The 21,166-nt window shown below is 46.7% G+C and overlaps 2 protein-coding genes across 2 annotated transcripts in view; both read right to left on the bottom strand.

Annotated features, from left to right (window-relative positions):
* Nucleotides 1-21,166, bottom strand: part of LOC135510193 (GRB2-associated-binding protein 1-like) — a 378,827-nt gene that overhangs the window by 158,326 nt on the left and 199,335 nt on the right. The window lies entirely within an intron of this gene.
* Nucleotides 8,170-19,507, bottom strand: LOC135510192 (uncharacterized). Its single transcript, XM_064930982.1, has 6 exons — nucleotides 19,409-19,507; nucleotides 18,331-18,720; nucleotides 12,168-12,197; nucleotides 10,126-10,205; nucleotides 9,405-9,494; nucleotides 8,170-8,273 (listed from the first exon to the last, which is right to left on the bottom strand). Exons 1-6 carry the CDS (start codon nucleotides 19,440-19,442, stop codon nucleotides 8,217-8,219), a joined length of 681 nt encoding a protein of 226 aa, XP_064787054.1. The 5' UTR covers nucleotides 19,443-19,507; the 3' UTR covers nucleotides 8,170-8,216.

Below are 21,166 nucleotides of genomic sequence, written 5' to 3'. Positions count from 1 at the left end.
TCTCTCTAAACCATTTCCTTGCAGTCCTCCCTCTCTCTTTCCCAAACCATTTCCTTGCAGTCCTCCCTCTCTCTCTAAACCATTTCCTTGCAGTCCTCCCTCTCTCTAAACCATTTCCTTGCAAATCTCCCTCTCTCTTTCCAAACCATTTCCTTGCAGTCCTTTCTCTCTCTAAACCATTTCCTTGCAGTCCTCCATCTCTCTAAACCATTTCCTTGCAGTCCTCCCTCCCTCTCTCTAAACCATTTCCTTGCAGTCCTCCCTCTCTCTTTCCCAACCATTTCCTTGCAATCCTCCCTCTCTCTTTCCAAACCATTTCCTTGCAGTCCTCCCTCTCTCTCTAAACCATTTCCTTGCAGTCCTCTCTCTCTCTAAACCATTTCCTTGCAGTCCTCCCTCTCTCTCTAAACCATTTCCTTGCAGTCCTCCCTCTCTCTTTCCAAACCATTTCCTTGCAGTCCTCCCTCTCTCTTTCCAAACCATTTCCTTGCAATCCTCCCCTCTCTATTTCCAAACCATTTCCTTGCAATCATCCCTCTCTCTTTCCAAACCATTTCCTTGCAATCCTCCTCTCTCTTTCCAAACCATTTCCTTGCAGTCCTCCTCTCTCTTTCCAAACCATTTCCTTGCAATCCTCCCTCTCTCTTTCCCAAACCATTTCCTTGCAGTCCTCCCTCTCTCTCTAAACCATTTCCTTGCAGTCCTCCCTCTCTCTAAACCATTTCCTTGCAGTCCTCCCTCCCTCTCTCTAAACCATTTCCTTGCAGTCCTCTCTCGATCTAAACCATTTCCCTGCAGTCCTCCGTCTCTCTAAACCATTTCCTTGCAGTCCACCCTCCCTCTCTCTAAACCATTTCCTTGCAGTCCTCCCTCTCTCTTTCCAAACCATTTCCTTGCAATCCTCCCCTCTCTCTTTCCAAACCATTTCCTTGCAGTCCTCCCTCTCTCTCTAAACAATTTCCTTGCAGTCCTCCCTCTCTCTTTCCAAACCATTTCCTTGCAGTCCTCCCTCTCTCTTTCCAAACCATTTCCTTGCAATCCTCCCTCTCTGTTTCCAAACCATTTCCTTGCAATCCTCCCTCTCTTTCCAAACCATTTCCTTGCAATCCTCCCTCTCTCTTTCCAAACCATTTCCTTGCAGTCCTCTCTCTCTAAACCATTTCCCTGCAGTCCTCCCTCTCTCTAAACCATTTCCTTGCAGTCCTCCCTCTCTCTCTAAACCATTTCCTTGCAGTCCTCTCTCTCTCTAAACCATTTCCTTGCAGTCCTCTCCCTCTCTCTAAACCATTTCCTTGCAGTCCTCCCTCTCTCTTTCCAAACCATTTCCTTGCAGTCCTCCCTCTCTCTTTCCAAACCATTTCCTTGCAATCCTCCCTCTCTCTTTCCCAAACCATTTCCTTGCAATCCTCTCTCTCTCTCTCTAAACCATTTCCTTGCAGTCCTCCCTCTCTCTAAACCATTTCCTTGCAGTCCTCCCTCTCTCTCTCTAAACCATTTCCTTGCAGTCCTCTCTCTCTAAACCATTTCCTTGCAGTCCTCCGTCTCTCTAAACCATTTCCTTGCAGTCCTCCCTCCTCTCTCTAAACCATTTCCTTGCAGTCCTCCCTCTCTTTAAACCATTTCCTTGCAATCCTCCCTCTCTCTTTCCAAACCATTTCCTTGCAGTCCTCCCTCTCCCTCTCTAAACCATTTCCTTGCAGTCCTCTCTAAACCATTTCCTTGCAGTCCTCCTCTCTCTCTCTCTAAACCATTTCCTTGCAATCCTCCCTCTCTCTTTCCAAACCATTTCCTTGCAATCCTCCCTCTCTCTTTCCAAACCATTTCCTTGCAGTCCTCCCTCTCTTTCCAAACCATTTCCTTGCAGTCCTCCCTCTCTCTTTCCAAACCATTTCCTTGCAATCCTCCCTCTCTCTTTCCAAACCATTTCCTTGCAATCCTCCTCTCTCTTTCCAAACCATTTCCTTGCAGTCCCAAACAAACACATTACCTCTCCACACATTTCCAAACACATACATTACCTCTCCACACATTACCCAAACACACACATTACCTCTCCACACATTGCTTATCCACCCATTACCCAAACACACACCTGACCTATCCACACATTACCCAAACACATACATTACCTCCCCACACAAACATGACCTCTCCACACATTACCCAAATGCATGCATTACCTCTCCACGCAAACACATACATTACCTCTCAACACATTACCCGGACACATACATTACTTCGCCATACATTACCTCTCCACACATTACCCAAACACATATATTACCTCTCCACACATTGCCCAAACACATACATTACCTCTCCACACATTACCCGGACACATACATTACCTCTCCACACATTGCCCAAACACATATATTACCTCTCTGCACATTACCTCTCAACACATTACCCAAACGCATACATTACCTCTCCACACATTACCCAAACTCATACATTACCTCTCCAAATAAAATATTATTGGTCACATACACATATTAAGTAGATGTTATTGCGGGTTTAATGAAATGCTTGTGTTCCCAGCTCCAACAGTGTAATATTATCTGACAATACACACATATAAAGTATAAAATAATGCATTTAAGGGAAGATATAAATATTGGGACGAGCAGTGTCGAAGTGGCATTGACTGAAATACAGTAGAATAGAATGCAGTAGAATTGAATGCAGTAGAATATAATACAGTAGAATAGAATACAGTAGACTTGAATGCAGTAGAATATAATACAGTAGAATAGAATACAGTAGAATTGAATGCAGTAGAATATAATACAGTAGAATAGAATACAGTAGAATTGAATGCAATAGAATATAATACAGTAGAATAGAATGCAGTAGAATAGAATACAGTAGAATAGAATGCAGTAGAATTGAATGCAGTAGAATTGAATGCAGTAGAATTGAATGCAGTAGAATTGAATGCAGTAGAATATAATACAGTAGAATAGAATACAGTAGAATTGAATGCAGTAGAATATAATACAGTAGAATAGAATGCAGTAGAATAGAATGCAGTAGAATAGAATACAGTAGAAAAGAATGCAGTACAATAGAATGCAGTAGAATAGAATACAGTAGAATAGAATACAGTAGAATAGAATGCAGTAGATTAGAATGCAGTAGAATAGAATGCAGTAGAATAGAATACAGTAGAATTGAATGCAGTAGAATTGAATGCAGTAGAATATAATACAGTAGAATAGAATACAGTAGATTTGAATGCAGTAGAATATAATACAGTAGAATAGAATACAGTAGAATTGAATGCAGTAGAATATAATACAGTAGAATAGAATGCAGTAGAATTGAATACAGTAGAATAGAATGCAGTAGAATAGAATGCAGTACAATATAATGCAGTAGAATAGAATACAGTAGAATAGAATGCAGTAGAATATAATACAGTAGAATAGAATGCAGTAGAATAGAATACAGTAGAATATAATACAGTAGAATAGAATGCAGTAGAATAGAATACAGTATAATTGAATGCAGTATAATTGAATGCAGTAGAATAGAATGCAGTAGAATAGAATACAGTAGAATAGAATGCAGTATAATTGAATGCAGTAGAATAGAATGCAGTAGAATAGAATACAGTAGAATATAATACAGTAGAATAGAATGCAGTAGAATAGAATACAGTAGAATAGAATGCAGTATAATTGAATGCAGTAGAATAGAATGCAGTAGAATAGAATACAGTAGAATAGAATACAGTAGAATAGAATGCAGTAGAATTGAATGCAGTAGAATAGAATACAGTAGAATAGAATGCAGTAGATTTGAATGCAGTAGAATATAATACAGTAGAATAGAATACAGTAGAATTGAATGCAGTAGAATATAATACAGTAGAATAGAATGCAGTAGAATTGAATACAGTAGAATAGAATACAGTAGAATAGAATGCAGTACAATAGAATGCAGTAGAATAGAATACAGTAGAATAGAATGCAGTAGAATATAATACAGTAGAATAGAATGCAGTAGAATAGAATACAGTAGAATAGAATGCAGTAGAATATAATACAGTAGAATAGAATGCAGTAGAATAGAATACAGTAGAATATAATACAGTAGAATAGAATGCAGTAGAATAGAATACAGTATAATTGAATGCAGTATAATTGAATGCAGTAGAATAGAATGCAGTAGAATAGAATACAGTAGAATAGAATGCAGTATAATTGAATGCAGTACAATAGAATGCAGTAGAATAGAATACAGTAGAATAGAATGCAGTAGAATATAATACAGTAGAATAGAATGCAGTAGAATAGAATACAGTAGAATAGAATGCAGTAGAATATAATACAGTAGAATAGAATGCAGTAGAATAGAATACAGTAGAATATAATACAGTAGAATAGAATGCAGTAGAATATAATACAGTATAATTGAATGCAGTATAATTGAATGCAGTAGAATAGAATGCAGTAGAATAGAATACAGTAGAATAGAATGCAATATAATTGAATGCAGTAGAATAGAATGCAGTAGAATAGAATACAGTAGAATATAATACAGTAGAATAGAATGCAGTAGAATAGAATACAGTAGAATAGAATGCAGTATAATTGAATGCAGTAGAATAGAATGCAGTAGAATAGAATGCAGTAGAATAGAATGCAGTAGAATAGAATACAGTAGAATAGAATGCAGTAGAATAGAATGCAGTATAATTGAATGCAGTAGAATAGAATGCAGTAGAATAGAATGCAGTAGAATAGAATGCAGTATGTGTACATGTGGCTCGGGCCGTGCTCCCTCTGCTGTCTCCCTGAAGTCACCATCAGCTCCTTTCTTTTTGTTGACGTTGAGGGAGAGGTTATTGTCCTGACACCTCTCTGCTCTCTCTTCTCTCACCTCCTCCCTGCAGGCCGTCTCGTCGCTGTTGGTAATCAGGCCTACTACTGTTGTGTTGGAGGCATGCATGGCCACGCAGTCATAAGTGAACAGGGAGTACAGGAGAGGGCTGAGGATCAGCACGGTGGAGGTGTTTTTCCTACCTTCACCACCAGGGGGCAGCCCGTCAGGAAGTCCAGGACCCAGTGGCAGTGGGCGGGGTTTCACACTCAGGACCTTGAGCTTGACGACGAGCTTGGAGGGTTACTATGGTGTTGAAGGCTGAGCTGTAGTCAATGAACAGCATTCTCACATAGGTATTCCTCTTGTCCAGATGGGACGGGGCAGTGTACAGGCGATTGCATCGTCTGTGGACCTATTGAGGCGGAGCGGTATGCAAACTGAAGTGGGTCTAAGGGTGTCAGGTAAGGTGGAGGTGATATGATCCTTGACTTGTCTCTCGAAGCACTTCATGATGACAGAAGTCAGTGCTACGGAGCGACAGTCATTTTAAGTTCCACGCGTCAACCCAAACACACACACATTATTACATCAAGACACCACGTCAAGTCCTCTGTGAAGTACACTTTTATTTATTCTAAAACCACGTGACATGGCATCGTTCTCTTGGTATTGTCACGCTCAAAACATTATTAAAATGAATTACAGTATCAGAAATAGGAATGTAAAAAATTATTTGGAGCCGTTTACATTTTTATAGATCATATAAAGGTGCTATATACATCTTGATCTCGGTCAAGACGTTATCTGGACATACAGGGTCAAAGGTCAGGGCCGGAGCCAAGTAACACCCTGTCACTCAAGGGTCAAAGGTCGGGGCCGGAGCCGAGTAACACCTTGTCACTCAGGTCGAGGTCCAGGCTAAAGCCAACCCTTTTTATGGGCGGAGTGACATCACTGGCACAGAAGTTGTTGAAGCTGTCTCCATCACTATCACCATGAGCCTGCTTCTCTCCTTCTGTTAGAGACAGAGACAGAGACAGAGACAGAGACAGAGACAGACAGACAGACAGACAGACAGACAGACAGACAGACAGACAGACAGACAGACAGAGAGAAACAGACAGACAGACAGACAGACAGACAGAGAGAGAGAGGCAGAGAGAAACAGAAAGAGAGAGAGGGACAGGGAGAGAGAGAGACAGAGAGAGGCAGAGAGAGAGAGGCAGAGAGAGACAGAAAGAGAGAGAAAGAAAGAGGCAGAGAGAAAGAGACGAGAGACAGAGAAACAGAAAGAGAGACAGAGAGAAACAGAAAGAGACAGAGAGAAAGAGAGAGAGACAGAGAGACAGAAAGAGAGACAGAGACAGAGAGAAACAGAAAGAGAGAGACAGAGAGATGGAGACAGAGAGAGCGAGAGAGACAGGGAGAGAGAGAGAGACAGAGAGAGAGAGATGGAGATATCAGTTTTGCTCACAGTATGTTTTCCTTACTGCTCTCCTCAGTCTATTCCTGACACCAGGGGACTCCAGACTGAGTCTCTCCTTACCGTTCTCCCTGTAGAACCAGTCTCTCCTTACCGTTCTCCCCTGTAGAACCAGTCTCTCCTTACCGTTCTCCCTGTAGAACCAGTCTCTCCTACCGTTCTCCCTGTAGAACCAGTCTCTCCTTACCGTTCTCCCCTGTAGAACCAGTCTCTCCTTACCGTTCTCCCCTGTAGAACCAGTCTCTCCTTACCGTTCTCCCTGTAGAACCAGTCTCTCCTTACCGTTCTCCCCTGTAGAACCAGTCTCTCCTTACCGTTCTCCCCTGTAGAACCAGTCTCTCCTTACCGTTCTCCCCTGTAGAACCAGTCTCTCCTTACCGTTCTCCCCTGTAGAACCAGTCTCTCCTTACCGTTCTCCCCTGTAGAACCAGTCTCTCCTTACCGTTCTCCCCTGTAGAACCAGTCTCTCCTTACCGTTCTCCCCTGTAGAACCAGTCTCTCCTTACCGTTCTCCCCTGTAGAACCAGTCTCTCCTTACCGTTCTCCCCTGTAGAACCAGTCTCTCCTTACCGTTCTCCCCTGTAGAACCAGTCTCTCCTTACCGTTCTCCCCTGTAGAACCAGTCTCTCCTTACCGTTCTCCCCTGTAGAACCAGTCTCTCCTTACCGTTCTCCCCTGTAGAACCAGTCTCTCCTTACCGTTCTCCCCTGTAGAACCAGTCTCTCCTTACCGTTCTCCCTGTAGAACCAGTCTCTCCTTACCGTTCTCCCCTGTAGAACCAGTCTCTCCTTACCGTTCTCCCCTGTAGAACCAGTCTCTCCTTACCGTTCTCCCCTGTAGAACCAGTCTCTCCTTACCGTTCTCCCCTGTAGAACCAGTCTCTCCTTACCGTTCTCCCCTGTAGAACCAGTCTCTCCTTACCGTTCTCCCCTGTAGAACCAGTCTCTCCTTACCGTTCTCCCCTGTAGAACCAGTCTCTCCTTACCGTTCTCCCCTGTAGAACCAGTCTCTCCTTACCGTTCTCCCCTGTAGAACCAGTCTCTCCTTACCGTTCTCCCTGTAGAACCAGTCTCTCCTTACCGTTCTCCCCTGTAGAACCAGTCTCTCCTTACCGTTCTCCCCTGTAGAACCAGTCTCTCCTTACCGTTCTCCCTGTAGAACCAGTCTCTCCTTACCGTTCTCCCCTGTAGAACCAGTCTCTCCTTACCGTTCTCCCCTGTAGAACCAGTCTCTCCTTACCGTTCTCCCCTGTAGAACCAGTCTCTCCTTACCGTTCTCCCCTGTAGAACCAGTCTCTCCTTACCGTTCTCCCTGTAGAACCAGTCTCTCCTTACCGTTCTCCCCTGTAGAACCAGTCTCTCCTTACCGTTCTCCCCTGTAGAACCAGTCTCTCCTTACCGTTCTCCCTGTAGAACCAGTCTCTCCTTACCGTTCTCCCCTGTAGAACCAGTCTCTCCTTACCGTTCTCCCTGTAGAACCAGTCTCTCCTTACCGTTCTCCCCTGTAGAACCAGTCTCTCCTTACCGTTCTCCCCTGTAGAACCAGTCTCTCCTTACCGTTCTCCCCTGTAGAACCAGTCTCTCCTTACCGTTCTCCCCTGTAGAACCAGTCTCTCTTTACCGTTCTCCCCTGTAGAACCAGTCTCTCCTTACCGTTCTCCCTGTAGAACCAGTCTCTCCTTACCGTTCTCCCCTGTAGAACCAGTCTCTCCTTACCGTTCTCCCCTGTAGAACCAGTCTCTCCTTACCGTTCTCCCCTGTAGAACCAGTCTCTCCCTTACCGTTCTCCCCTGTAGAACCAGTCTCTCCTTACCGTTCTCCCCTGTAGAACCAGTCTCTCCTTACCGTTCTCCCTGTAGAACCAGTCTCTCCAGCCCCCATAGCTGAGCCGTTAGCTACAGGGCTCATAGCATGGCGATCCTCATCACCACCCTCTCTCTCAGACACCCAGATCTCCTGATCTAAAATACAACATATGGATATTACAGAGCATTCAGAAAGTATTCAGACCCCTTGACCCCCCCCCCCGCATCAATCTACACACAATACCCCATAATGACGTCACACTACCCCATAATGACATCACAATACCCCGTAATGACATCGCAATACCCCATAGCGACATCACAATACCCCATAGCGACATCACAATACCCTATAATGACATCACAATACCCTATAATGACATCACAATACCCTATAATGACGAAACAAAAACAGGTTTAGACATTTTAGCAAAACATTTTTTTTTTTAATACGGAAATATAACATTTACATAAGTATTCAGACCCTTTACTCAGTACTTTGTTGAAGTACCTTTGGCAGAGATTACTGCCTTCAGTCTTCTTGGGTATGAAGCTTGTCACACCTGTATTTGGGGATTTTCTCCCATTCTTCTCTGCAGATCCTCTCAAGCTCTGTCAGGTTGGATGGGGAGAGTTTTTGCTCTGACATGCACTGCCAACTGTGGGACCTTATATAGACAGGTGTGTGTCTTTCCAAATCATGTCCAATCAATAGAATTTACCACAGGTGGACTTCAGTCAAGTTGTAGAAACATCTCAAGGATGATCAATGGTAACAGGATGTGCCTGAGCTCCATGTCGAGTCTCATAGCAAAGTGTCTACACTTTTCTATACATTTGTGTACATTTCTAAAAATCTGTTTGTTCTTTGTCATTATAGGGTATTGTGTTTCGATTGATGAGGGAAAAAAAGTTACCGGTTACCAAATAGTAATGCCACCATGGTTACCAAATAGTAATGCCACCATGGTTACCAAATAGTAACACCACCATGGTTACCAAATAGTAATGTCACCATGGTTACCAAATAGTAACACCACCATGGTTACCAAATAGTAATGTCACCATGGTTACCAAATAGTAACACCACCATGGTTACCAAATAGTAACGCCACCATGGTTACCAAATAGTAATGTCACCATGGTTACCAAATAGTAACACCACCATGGTTACCAAATAGTAACACCACCATGGTTACCAAATAGTAACGCCACCATGGTTACCAAATAGTAATGTCACCATGGTGACCAAATAGTAACACCACCATGGTTACCAAATAGTAATACCGTTGTTGGGTTCGAAGGTTCCGGGTTGTTCCATGCAGGTGAGGGGGTGTCGTGGTCATAACCTGGATACTGCAGATCAAACGAGTACCTCTGTGGAGAAAAGATCACATCAACATCTTAACAGCGACCAAAACACCAGTAATATTGAATGGTTATCAGACAACATGACCATTGTACATTATCAGACAGATCTGAAGACTTGTATGGAATGTGACTCGATGACTGTGACCTCGAGCCTCAGAATTCATATTTCCTCATACCACCCCAAGTAAACAATATCGTTTTCCCCCTTTCTTTTACCAAAGCCTTGGAGGAACAGACTGCAAAACATATCCTTCACAACAAGTAAAGTCCTGAGTCTCCCTTCACTATGTAATACAGTAACAGGGTTGTGTTTTAAAGTCCTGAGTCTCCCTTCACTATGTAATACAGTAACAGGGTTGTGTTTTAAAGTCCTGAGTCTCCCTTCACTATGTAATACAGTAACAGGGTTGTGTTTTAAAGTCCTGAGTCTCCCTTCACTATGTAATACAGTAACAGGGTTGTGTTTTAAAGCCCTGAGTCTCCCTTCACTATGTAATACAGTAACAGGGTTGTGTTTTAAAGTCCTGAGTCTTCCTTCACTATGTAATACAGTAACAGGGTTGTGTTTTAAAGCCCTGAGTCTTCCTTCACTATGTAATACAGTAACAGGGTTGTGTTTTAAAGCCCTGAGTCTCACCCTGGACTTCTTCCTCAGGATATAGAGAATCACCACCAGACACACAACAGCCAACAATATGAGAAACAGGATTACATAGCCTACAGGAGAGAGAGGGGGGGGTAGAGGGCGAGAGGAGGGTAGAGAGAGAGGAGGGGGGTAGAGAGAGAGGGAGAGGGAGAGAATAGAGAGGGGGTAGAAAGAGAGGGGGGTAGAGAGAGGGAGGGGGGTAGAGAGAATAGAGAGAGAGGGGGTAGAGTGAAAATGGTGGATGGAGAGAGAGGGGGGATAGAGAGAGAAGGGGGGGGTAGAGAGAGGGTGGGTAGAGAGAGAGGGTGGATGGAGAGAGAGAGGAGGGGTAGAGAGAGGGGGTAGAGAGAGAGGGGGTAGAGAGAGAGGGGGGTAGAGAGAGAGAGGAGGGTAGAGAGAGAGGAGGGGGTAGAGAGAGGGGGATAGAGAGAGGGTGGGTAGAGAGAGGGGGGGTAGAGAGAGGGGGGTAGAGAGGGGGGGTAGAGAGAGAGGGGTAGAGAGAGGAGGGGGTAGAGAGAGTGAGGGGGGTAGAGAGAGGGGGGTAGAGAGAGGGGGGTAGAGAGAGGGGGTAGAGAGAGGAGGGGGGAGAGAGGGGGGGATAGAGAGGGGGAAGATAGAGAGGAGGGGGATAGAGAGGGGGGAAGATAGAGAGGAGGGGGTAGAGAGAGGGGGATAGAGAGAGGGGGTAGAGAGAGGGGGGTAGAGAGAGAAGAGGGGGGGTAGAGAGAGGGGGGTAGAGAGACAGGGGGATGGAGAGAGGGGGGTAGAGAGAGGGGGAAGATAGAGAGGAGGGGGTAGAGAGAGGGGGATAGAGAGAGGGGGGTAGAGAGAGAAGAGGGGGTAGAGAGAGGGGGTAGAGAGAGAGGGGGATGGAGAGAGGGGGGTAGAGAGAGGGGGTAGAGAGAGGGAGTAGAGAGAGCGGGGATAGAGAGAGAGAGGAGGGTAGAGAGAGGAGGGGGTAGAGAGAGGGTGGGTAGAGAGAGAGGGTGGATGAGAGAGAGAGGGTGGGTAGAGAGAGAGGGTGGATGGAGAGAGGGGGTAGAGAGAGCGGGGATAGAGAGAGAGAGGAGGGTAGAGAGAGCGGGGAGAGAGAGAGGAGGGTAGAGAGAGGGGAGGGGGTAGAGAGAGGGTGGGTAGAGAGAGAGGGTGGATGAGAGAGAGAGGGTGGGTAGAGAGAGAGGGTGGATGGAGAGAGGGGGTAGAGAGAGGGGAGAGAGAGAGCGGGGATAGAGAGAGAGGAGGGTAGAGAGAGGAGGGGGGTAGAGAGAGGGTGGGTAGAGAGAGAGGGTGGATGAGAGAGAGAGGGTGGGTAGAGAGAGAGGGTGGATGGAGAGAGGGGGTAGAGAGAGGGGGATAGAGAGAGAGAGGAGGGTAGAGAGAGGAGGGGGTAGAGAGAGGGTGGGTAGAGAGAGAGGGTGGATGGAGGAGGGGGTAGAGAGAGGGGAGTAGAGAGAGCGGGGATAGAGAGAGAGAGGAGGGTAGAGAGAGGGAGGGGGTAGAGAGAGGGTGGGTAGAGAGAGAGGGTGGATGAGAGAGAGAGGGTGGGTAGAGAGAGAGGGTGGATGGAGAGAGAGGAGGGGTAGAGAGAGGGGGTAGAGAGAGAGGGGGTAGAGAGAGAGGGGTAGAGAGAGGGGTAGAGAGAGAGCGGGGATAGAGAGAGAGAGGAGGGTAGAGAGAGAGGAGGGGGTAGAGAGAGAGGGGGATAGAGAGAGGGGGTAGAGAGAGAGGAGGGTAGAGAGAGGGGGGTAGAGAGAGAGGAGGGGGTAGAAAGAGGGGGGTAGAGAGAGAGGGGGATGGAGAGAGGGGGGTAGAGAGAGAGGGTGGATAAAGAGAGAGGGTGGATAGAGAGAGAGGGGGGTAGAGAGAGGGGGGTAGAGAGAGGGAGGGTAGAGAGAGAGGGGGGGTAGAGAGAGAGGGGGTAGAGAGAGGGAGGGTAGAGAGAGAGAATGTTGTGAATAGGGCAGTTCATTCATAAACATTTGTAAAACAAAAAAGTTTTAAAAAATGACTCAAAATTCCTATTGGTCATATACCTGCAATGTCACTTCCTCTTGTAGCTGAAACTAAAACAAACACAGAAACAATGTCATCAATATATTATTTATATACAGTGTTAAACACACAGACCAGAGAGACAACTGCAAGGTATCATTTCAAAAGCACAGACTGGTGTGTGTGTGTGTGTGGTGGTAGCTCGCTGAGCAGCACATGATGGCGTGATAGCTGTGGTTAGAGAGACAGGAAGACAGAAAGCAGCTTCAGGCCTGCAGCTACCGCACAATGCTTTGTTCTACTCACAGAACACTCCTCAGGATAGTTTTAAAAAGTTAACCTTTTTTTAATAGATAAAACTAAATATATTCACATCACCAAACACATTGAAATCAAATCAAATCAAATTTTATTTGTCACATACACATGGTTAGCAGATGTTAATGCGAGTGTAGCGAAATGCTTGTGCTTCTAGTTCCGACAATGCAGTAATAACCAACAAGTAATCTAGCTAACAATTCCAAAACTACTACCTTATACACAGTGTAAGGGGATAAAGAATATGCACATAAGGATATATGAATGAGTGATGGTACAGAGCAGCATAGGCAAGATACAGTAGATGGTATTGAGTACAGTATATACATATGTATGTAAACAAAGTGAGTATGATGAGTATGTGAACAAAGTGGCATAGTTAAAGTGGCTAGTGATACATGTATTACATAAGGATGCAGTCGATGATATAGAATACAGTATATACGTATGCATATGAGATGAATAATGTAGGGTAAGTAACATTATACATTATATAACATTATATAAGGTAGCATTGTTTAAAGTGGCTAGTGATATATTTACATCATTTCCCATCAATTCCCATTATTAAAGTGGCTGGATTTGAGTCAGTGTCAGTGTGTTGGCAGCAGCCACTCAATGTTAGTGGTGGCTGTTTAACAGTCTGATGGCCTTGAGATAGAAGCTGTTTTTCAGTCTCTCGGTCCCAGCTTTGATGCACCTGTACTGACCTCGCCTTCTGGATGATAGCGGGGTGAACAGGCAGTGGCTCGGGTGGTTGATGTCCTTGATGATCTTTATGGCCTTCCTGTAACATCGGGTGGTGTAGGTGTCCTGGAGGGCAGGTAGTTTGCCCCCGGTGATGCGTTGTGCAGACCTCACTACCCTCTGGAGAGCCTTACGGTTGAGGGCGGAGCAATTGCCGTACCAGGTGGTGATACAGCCCGCCAGGATACTCTCGATTGTGCATCTGTAGAAGTTTGTGAGTGCTTTTGGTGACAAGCCGAATTTCTTCAGCCCCCTGAGGTTGAAGAGGCGCTGCTGCGCCTTCTTCACGATGCTGTCTGTGTGAGTGGACCAATTCAGTTTGTCTGTGATGTGTACGCCGAGGAACTTAAAACTTGCTACTCTCTCCACTACTGTTCCATCGATGTGGATAGGGGTGTGTTCCCTCTGCTGTTTCCTGAGGTCCACAATCATCTCCTTAGTTTTGTTGACGTTGAGTGTGAGGTTATTTTCCTGACACCACACTCCGAGGGCCCTCACCTCCTCCCTGTAGGCCGTCTCGTCGTTGTTGGTAATCAAGCCTACCACTGTTGTGCCGTCCGCAAACTTGATGATTGAGTTGGAGGCATGCGTGGCCACGCAGTCGTGGGTGAACAGGGAGTACAGGAGAGGGCTCAGAACGCACCCTTGTGGGGCCCCAGTGTTGAGGATCAGCGGGGAGGAGATGTTGTTACCTACCCTCACCACCTGGGGGCGGCCCGTCAGGAAGTCCAGTACCCAGTTGCACAGGGCGGGGTCGAGACCCAGGGTCTCGAGCTTGATGACGAACTTGGAGGGTACTATGGTGTTGAATGCCGAGCTGTAGTCGATGAACAGCATTCTCACATAGGTATTCCTCTTGTCCAGATGGGTTAGGGCAGTGTGCAGTGTGGTTGAGATTGCATCGTCTGTGGACCTATTTGGGCGGTAAGCAAATTGGAGTGGGTCTAGGGTGTCAGGTAGGTTGGAGGTGATATGGTCCTTGACTAGTCTCTCAAAGCACTTCATGATGAGAGGAAGTTAGTGCTACGGGGCGGTAGTCGTTTAGCTCAGTTACCTTAGCTTTCTTGGGAACAGGAACAATGGTGGCCCTCTTGAAGCATGTGGGAACAGCAGACTGGTATAGGGATTGATTGAATATGTCCGTAAACACACCAGCCAGCTGGTCTGCGCATGCTCTGAGGGCGCGGCTGGGGATGCCGTCTGGGCCTGCAGCCTTGCGAGGGTTAACACGTTTAAATGTTTTTACTCACCTCGGCTGCAGTGAAGGAGAGACCGCATGTTTCCGTTGCAGGCCGTGTCAGTGGCACTGTATTGTCCTCAAAGCGGGCAAAAAGTTATTTAGTCTGCCTGGGAGCAAGACATCCTGGTCCGTGACTGGGCTGGATTTCTTCCTTTAGTCCGTGATTGACTGTAGACCCTGCCACATGCCTCTTGTGTCTGAGCCGTTGAATTGAGATTCTACTTTGTCTCTGTACTGAAGCTTAGCTTGTTTGATAGCCTTACGGAGGGAATAGCTGCACTGTTTGTATTCAGTCATGTTACCAGACACCTTGCCCTGATTGAAAGCAGTGGTTCGCGCTTTCAGTTTCACGCGAATGCTGCCATCAATCCACGGTTTCTGGTTAGGGAATGTTTTAATCGTTGCTATGGGAACGACATCTTCAACGCACGTTCTAATGAACTCGCACACCGAATCAGCGTATTCGTCAATGTTGTTATCTGACGAATACTGAAACATGTCCCAGTCCACGTGATGGAAGCAGTCTTGGAGTGTGAAGTCAGCTTGGTCAGACCAGCGTTGGACAGACCTCAGCGTGGGAGCTTCTTTTTTAGTTTTTGTCTGTAGGCAGGTATCAGCAAAATGGAGTCGTGGTCAGCTTTTCCAAAAGGGGGCGGGGCAGGGCCTTATATGCGTCGCGGAAGTTAGAGTAACAGTGATCCAAGGTTTTTCCACCCCTGGTTGCGCAATCGATATGCTGATAAAATTTAGGGAGTCTTGTTTTCAGATTAGCCTTGTTAAAATCCCCAACAACGATGAATGCAGCCTCCGGATAAATGGTTTCCAGTTTGCAAAGAGTTAAATAAAGTTCGTTCAGAGCCATCGATGTGTCTGCTTGGGGGGGGATATATACGGCTGTGATTATAATCGAAGAGAATTCCCTTGGTAGATAATGTGTCTACATTTGATTGTGAGGAATTCTAAATCAGGTGAACAGAAGGATTTGAGTTCCTGTATGTTTCTTTCATCGCACCATGCCTCGTTAGCCATAAGGCATACGCCCCCCACCCCTCTTATTACCAGAAAGGTGTTTGTTTCTGTCGGCGCGATGCGTGGAGAAACCCGTTGGCTGCACCGCATCGGATAGCGTCTCTCCAGTGAGCCATGTTTCCGTGAAGCACAGAACGTTACAGTCTCTGATGTCCTCTGGAATGCTACCCTTGCTCGGATTTCATCAACCTTGTTGTCAAGAGACTGGACATTGGCAAGAAGAATGCTAGGAAGTGGGGCATGATGTGCCCGTCTCCGTAGTCTGACCAGAAGACCGCCTCGTTTCCCTCTTTTTCGGAGTCGTTTTTGGGTCGCTGCATGCGATCCATTCCGTTGTCCTGTTTGTAAGGCAGAACACAGGATCCGCGTCGCGAAAAACATATTCTTGGTGGTACTGATAGTGAGTTGACGCTGATCTTATATACAGTAGTTCTTCTCGACTGTATGTAATGAAACCTAAGATGACCTGGGGTACTAATGTAAGAAATATGAATATGAATGACAGTGAATATGAATGACAGTAACCTAAACCCGTCACTGTTACATTGAACTGGGTGAATATGAATGACAGTAACCTAAACCTATCGCTGTTACATTGAACTGTGTGAATGACAGTAACCTAAACCTATCACTGTTACATTGACCTGGGTGAATATGAATGACAGTATCCTAAACCTGTCTCTGTTACATTGAACTGGGTGAATATGAATGACAGTAACCTAAACCTGTCACTGTTACATTGAACTGGGTGAATGACAGTAACCTAAACCTGTCACTGTTACATTGAACTGGGTGAATATGAATCATCCAGTATGCTGTAATAGAAATAAGGCTATGCTCATAAATAAATAACCGTCCTCCCTCATCTTGAACGGCACCGACCTCCACTGGTAGAATACAAGCTACATGGCTGGGCTACCATATACCTAGAGAGAGCAGGGACTGAAGACAGACAGAGAGAGAGAGTAGGGACTGAAGACAGACAGAGAGAGAGCGAGCAGGGACTGAAGACAGACAGAGAGAGAGAGAGCAGGGACTGAAGACAGACAGAGAGAGAGAGCAGGGACTGAAGACAGACAGAGAGAGAGAGAGAGAGAGAGAGCAGGGACTGAAGACAGACAGAGAGAGAGAGAGTAGGGACTGAAGACAGACAGAGAGAGAGAGAGCAGGGACTGAAGACAGACAGAGAGAGAGAGAGCAGGGACTGAAGACAGACAGAGAGAGAGAGTAGGGACTGAAGACAGACAGGGAGAGAGCGAGCAGGGACTGAAGACAGACAGGGAGAGAGAGAGCAGGGACTGAAGACAGACAGAGAGAGAGAGTAGGGACTGAAGACAGACAGAGAGAGAGAGAGCAGGGACTGAAGACAGAGAGAGAGAGAGAGCAGGCACTAGAGAGAGAGAGAGAGCAGGCACTGAAGACAGACAGAGAGCAGGGACTGAAGACAAACAGAGAGAGAGCAGGGACTGAAGACAGACAGAGAGAGAGCAGGGACTGAAGACAGACAGAGAGAGAGCAGGGACTGAAAACAGACACAGAGAGAGAGTAGGGACTGAAGACAGACAGGGAGAGAGAGAGCAGGGACTGAAGACAGACAGGAGAGAGAGCAGGGACTGAAGACAGACAGAGAGAGAGAGCAAGGACTGCAGACAGAGAGAGAGAGAGAGAGAGCAGGGACTGAAGACAGACAGAGAGAGAGAGCAGAGACTGAAGACAGACAGAGAGAGAGAGCAGGGACTGAAGACAGACAGAGAGAGAGAGAGCAGGGACTGAAGACAGACAGAGAGAGAGAGAGAGCAGGGACTGAAGACAGACAGAGAGAGAGAGCAGGGACTGAAGACAGACAGAGAGAGAGAGCAGGGACTGAAGACAGACAGAGAGAGAGAGAGAGCAGGGACTGAAGACAGACAGAGAGAGAGAGAGAGAGAGCAGGGACTGAAGACAGACAGAGAGAGAGAGAGCAGGGACTGAAGACAGACAGAGAGAGAGAGAGCAGAGACTGAAGACAGACAGAGAGAGAGAGAGCAGAGACTGAAGACAGACAGAGAGAGAGAGAGCAGGGACTGAAGACAGACAGAGAGAGAGAGAGAGCAGGGACTGAAGACAGACAGACAGAGAGAGACAGCAGGGACTGAAGACAGACAGAGAAAGAGAGAGAGAGCAGGGACTGAAGACAGACAGAGAAAAGAGAGAGAGCAGGGACTGAAGACAGAGAGAGAGAGAGAGAAGGGACTGAAGACAGACAGAGAGAGAGAGAGAGAGCAGAGACTGAAGACAGACAGAGAGAGAGAGAGAGAGAGAGAGAGAGCAGGGACTGAAGACAGACAGAGAGAGAGAGCAGGGACTGAAGACAGACAGACAGAGAGAGAGAGAGCAGGGACTGAAGACAGACAGACAGAGAGAGAGAGCAGGGACTGAAGACAGACAGAGAGAGAGAGAGAGAGCAGAGACTGAAGACAGAGAGAGAGAGAGAGAGAGAGCAGAGACTGAAGACAGAGAGAGAGAGAGCAGAGACTGAAGACAGAGAGAGAGAGAGAGAGAGCAGGGACTGAAGACAGACAGAGAGAGAGAGAGAGAGAGAGAGCAGGGACTGAAGACAGACAGACAGAGAGAGAGAGAGCAGAGACTGAAGAGAGAGAGAGAGAGAGAGAGAGAGAGAGAGAGAGAGAGAGAGAGAGAGAGAGAGCAGGGACTGAAGACAGACAGAGAGAGAGCAGGGACTGAAGACAGACAGAGAGAGAGAAAGAGAGAGCAGAGACTGAAGACAGACAGAGAGAGAGAGAGAGCAGGGACTGAAGACAGACAGAGAGAGAGAGAGAGAGAGAGAGCAGGCACTGAAGACAGACACACACACACAAGTTGTCTGTTACTTGGTAATGATGTTGTGGTTTCCGTGGTTGCAGTGGTCTCCCTGCCCTGTGATTGGCTGAGGGCTGTCAACCCTGACGATGTAGTCTGGGCGGTCTGGTTGGCTGTAGAGGGGCTCAGGTTGAATGTAGAGGGGCTCAGGTTGAATGTAGAGGGGGTCAGGTTGAATGTAGAGGGGGTCAGGCTGGCTATAGAGGGGCTCAGGTTGAATGTAGAGGGGGTCAGGTTGAATGTAGAGGGGGTCAGGTTGAATGTAGAGGGGCTCAGGCTGGCTGTAGAGGGGCTCGGGCTGGCTGTAGAGGGGGTATCAGTAGAAGTGGAGGTGGTCTTGATGGATATGCTGCCTTCAACAGAAACGTCCTCTGCTCTTGACCCCATCAGCACCAGGAGGCCTGGAGGACAGGAGAAAGAGAGAGAACAGCTCATTCAGACTCATCCGACACACGCTGACTAAACACATCAGGTAACACACTGTGATAGGGAGGGAATGAATGGAAAGAAGAGAGAGATAACAGAGAGGGAGAGATAACACAGATAACAGAGAGAGAGAACAGAGAGAGATAATTGAGAGAAAGAGATACTTGAGAGAGAACAGAGAGATAACAGAGAGGGAGAGATAACACCGATCAGAAATAGATAACTCAGAGAGAGAGAGAGAGAACAGAGAGAGATAACAGAGAGGGAGAGATAACAGAGAGAACAAAGAGAGAACAGAGAGAGAGAGATAACAGAGAAAACAAGAGAGATAACAGAGAGAAATAAGAGAGATAACAGAGAGAAATAACAGAGATAACAGAGAGAGAGAAATAGCACAGAGATAACAGAGATAACAGAGATATAATTGAGAGAGAGAACAGAGAGAGAGAACAGAGAGGGAGAGATAACAGAGAGAACAGAGAGAGATAACAGAGAGAGAGAAATAACAGATAACAGAGAGAGAGAAATAGCACAGAGATAACAGAGAGATAATTGAGAGAGAGAACAGAGAGAGATAACAGAGAGGGAGAGATAACCGAGAGAGAGAAATAACACAGAGATAACAATACGTGTTGTAGAACAATAAACAATTGATAAACTCACCCAGGACATAGAGCTGAATGCAGATCGATGGCATATTGATGATGTATCACCTGAAGGGTTTGGACAGTTCCTGTCACACGTGTAGAGACGAAAGTAAAGTGTTTTTTCTCCTCAGCGTCTCTCTCTGACAGGAATTGAGTCACAGACCACAAACCGCTAGCTGGGCTGTCTCTTAGTAGACTATAGCCACTTCTCCTCGTCTCCTCTGTATCCTCATGTTAGATGAAACCAACATACTGTAGGTATTCAACTCTGACCCTACGAACTCTGCAGTTTTCACTTCTACCTGATTACTAATATAACGCAGGTCTAAATCAGGCCCTGATTAGAGGGGAATCACCCACCTGGTGTCCCATGTCTAAATCAGTCCCTGATTAGAGGAGAATCACCCACCTGGTGTCCCAGGTCTAAATCAGTCCCTGATTAGAGGGGAATCACCCACCTGGTGTCCCAGGTCTAAATCAGTCCCTGATTAGAGGGGAATCACCCACCTGGTGTCCCAGGTCTAAATCAGGCCCTGATTAGAGGGGAATCACCCACCTGGTGTCCCAGGTCTAAATCAGGCCCTGATTAGAGGGGAATCACCCACCTGGTGTCCCAGGTCTAAATCAGTCCCTGATTAGAGGAGAATCACCCACCTGGTGTCCCAGGTCTAAATCAGGCCCTGATTAGAGTGGAATCACCCACCTGGTGTCCCAGGTCTAAATCAGTCCCTGAGTAGAGGGGGATCACCCACCTGGTGTCCCAGGTCTAAATCAGCCCCTGATTAAAGGGGAATCACCCACCTGGTGTCCCAGGTCTAAATCAGGCCCTGATTAGAGGGGAATCACCCACCTGGTGTCCCAGGTCTAAATCAGGCCCTGATTAGAGGGGAATCACCCACCTGGTGTCCCAGGTCTAAATCAGGCCCTGGTTGAGGGGAATCACCCACCTGGTGTCCCAGGTCTAAATCAGTCCCTGATTAGAGGGGGATCACCCACCTGGTGTCCCAGGTCTAAATCAGCCCCTGATTAAAGGGGAATCACCCACCTGGTGTCCCAGGTCTAAATCAGGCCCTGATTAGAGGGGAATCACCCATCTGGTGTCCCAGGTCTAAATCAGTCCCTGATTAGAGGGGAATCACCCACCTGGTGTCCCAGGTCTAAATCAGTCCCTGATTAGAGGGGAATCACCCACCTGGTGTCCCAGGTCTAAATCAGTCCCCGATTAGAGGGGAATCACCAACCTGGTGTCCCAGGTCTAAATCAGTCCATGATTAGAGGGGAATCACCCACCTGGTGTCAAAGGTCTAAATCAATCCCTGATTAAAGGGGAATCACCCACCTGGTGTCCCAGGTCTAAATCAGTCCCTGATTAGAGGGGAATCACCCACCTGGTGTCCCATGTCTAAATCAGTCCCTGATTAGAGGGGAATCACCCTCCTGGTGTCCCAGGTCTAAATCAGTCCCTGATTAAAGGGGAATCACCCACCTGGTGTCCCAGGTCTAAATCAGTCCCTGATTAGAGGGCAATCACCCACCTGGTGTCCCATGTCTAAATCAGGCCCTGATTAAAGGGAATCATCCACCTGGTGTCCCAGGTCTAAATCAGGCCCTGATTAGAGGGGAATCACCCACCTGGTGTCCCAGGTCTAAATCAGTCCCTGATTAGAGGGGAATCACCCACCTGGTGTCCCAGGTCTAAATCAGTCCCTGATTAGAGGGGAATCACCCACCTGGTGTCCCAGGTCTAAATCTGTCCCTGATTAGAGGGGAGTCA

This window comes from Oncorhynchus masou, chromosome 23, assembly GCF_036934945.1.
Source record: "Oncorhynchus masou masou isolate Uvic2021 chromosome 23, UVic_Omas_1.1, whole genome shotgun sequence".
Classification (NCBI taxonomy): domain Eukaryota; kingdom Metazoa; phylum Chordata; class Actinopteri; order Salmoniformes; family Salmonidae; genus Oncorhynchus; species Oncorhynchus masou.
Note: the sequence above shows the minus strand (reverse complement) of the source record. Positions and strands in the feature narration are given on the sequence as shown.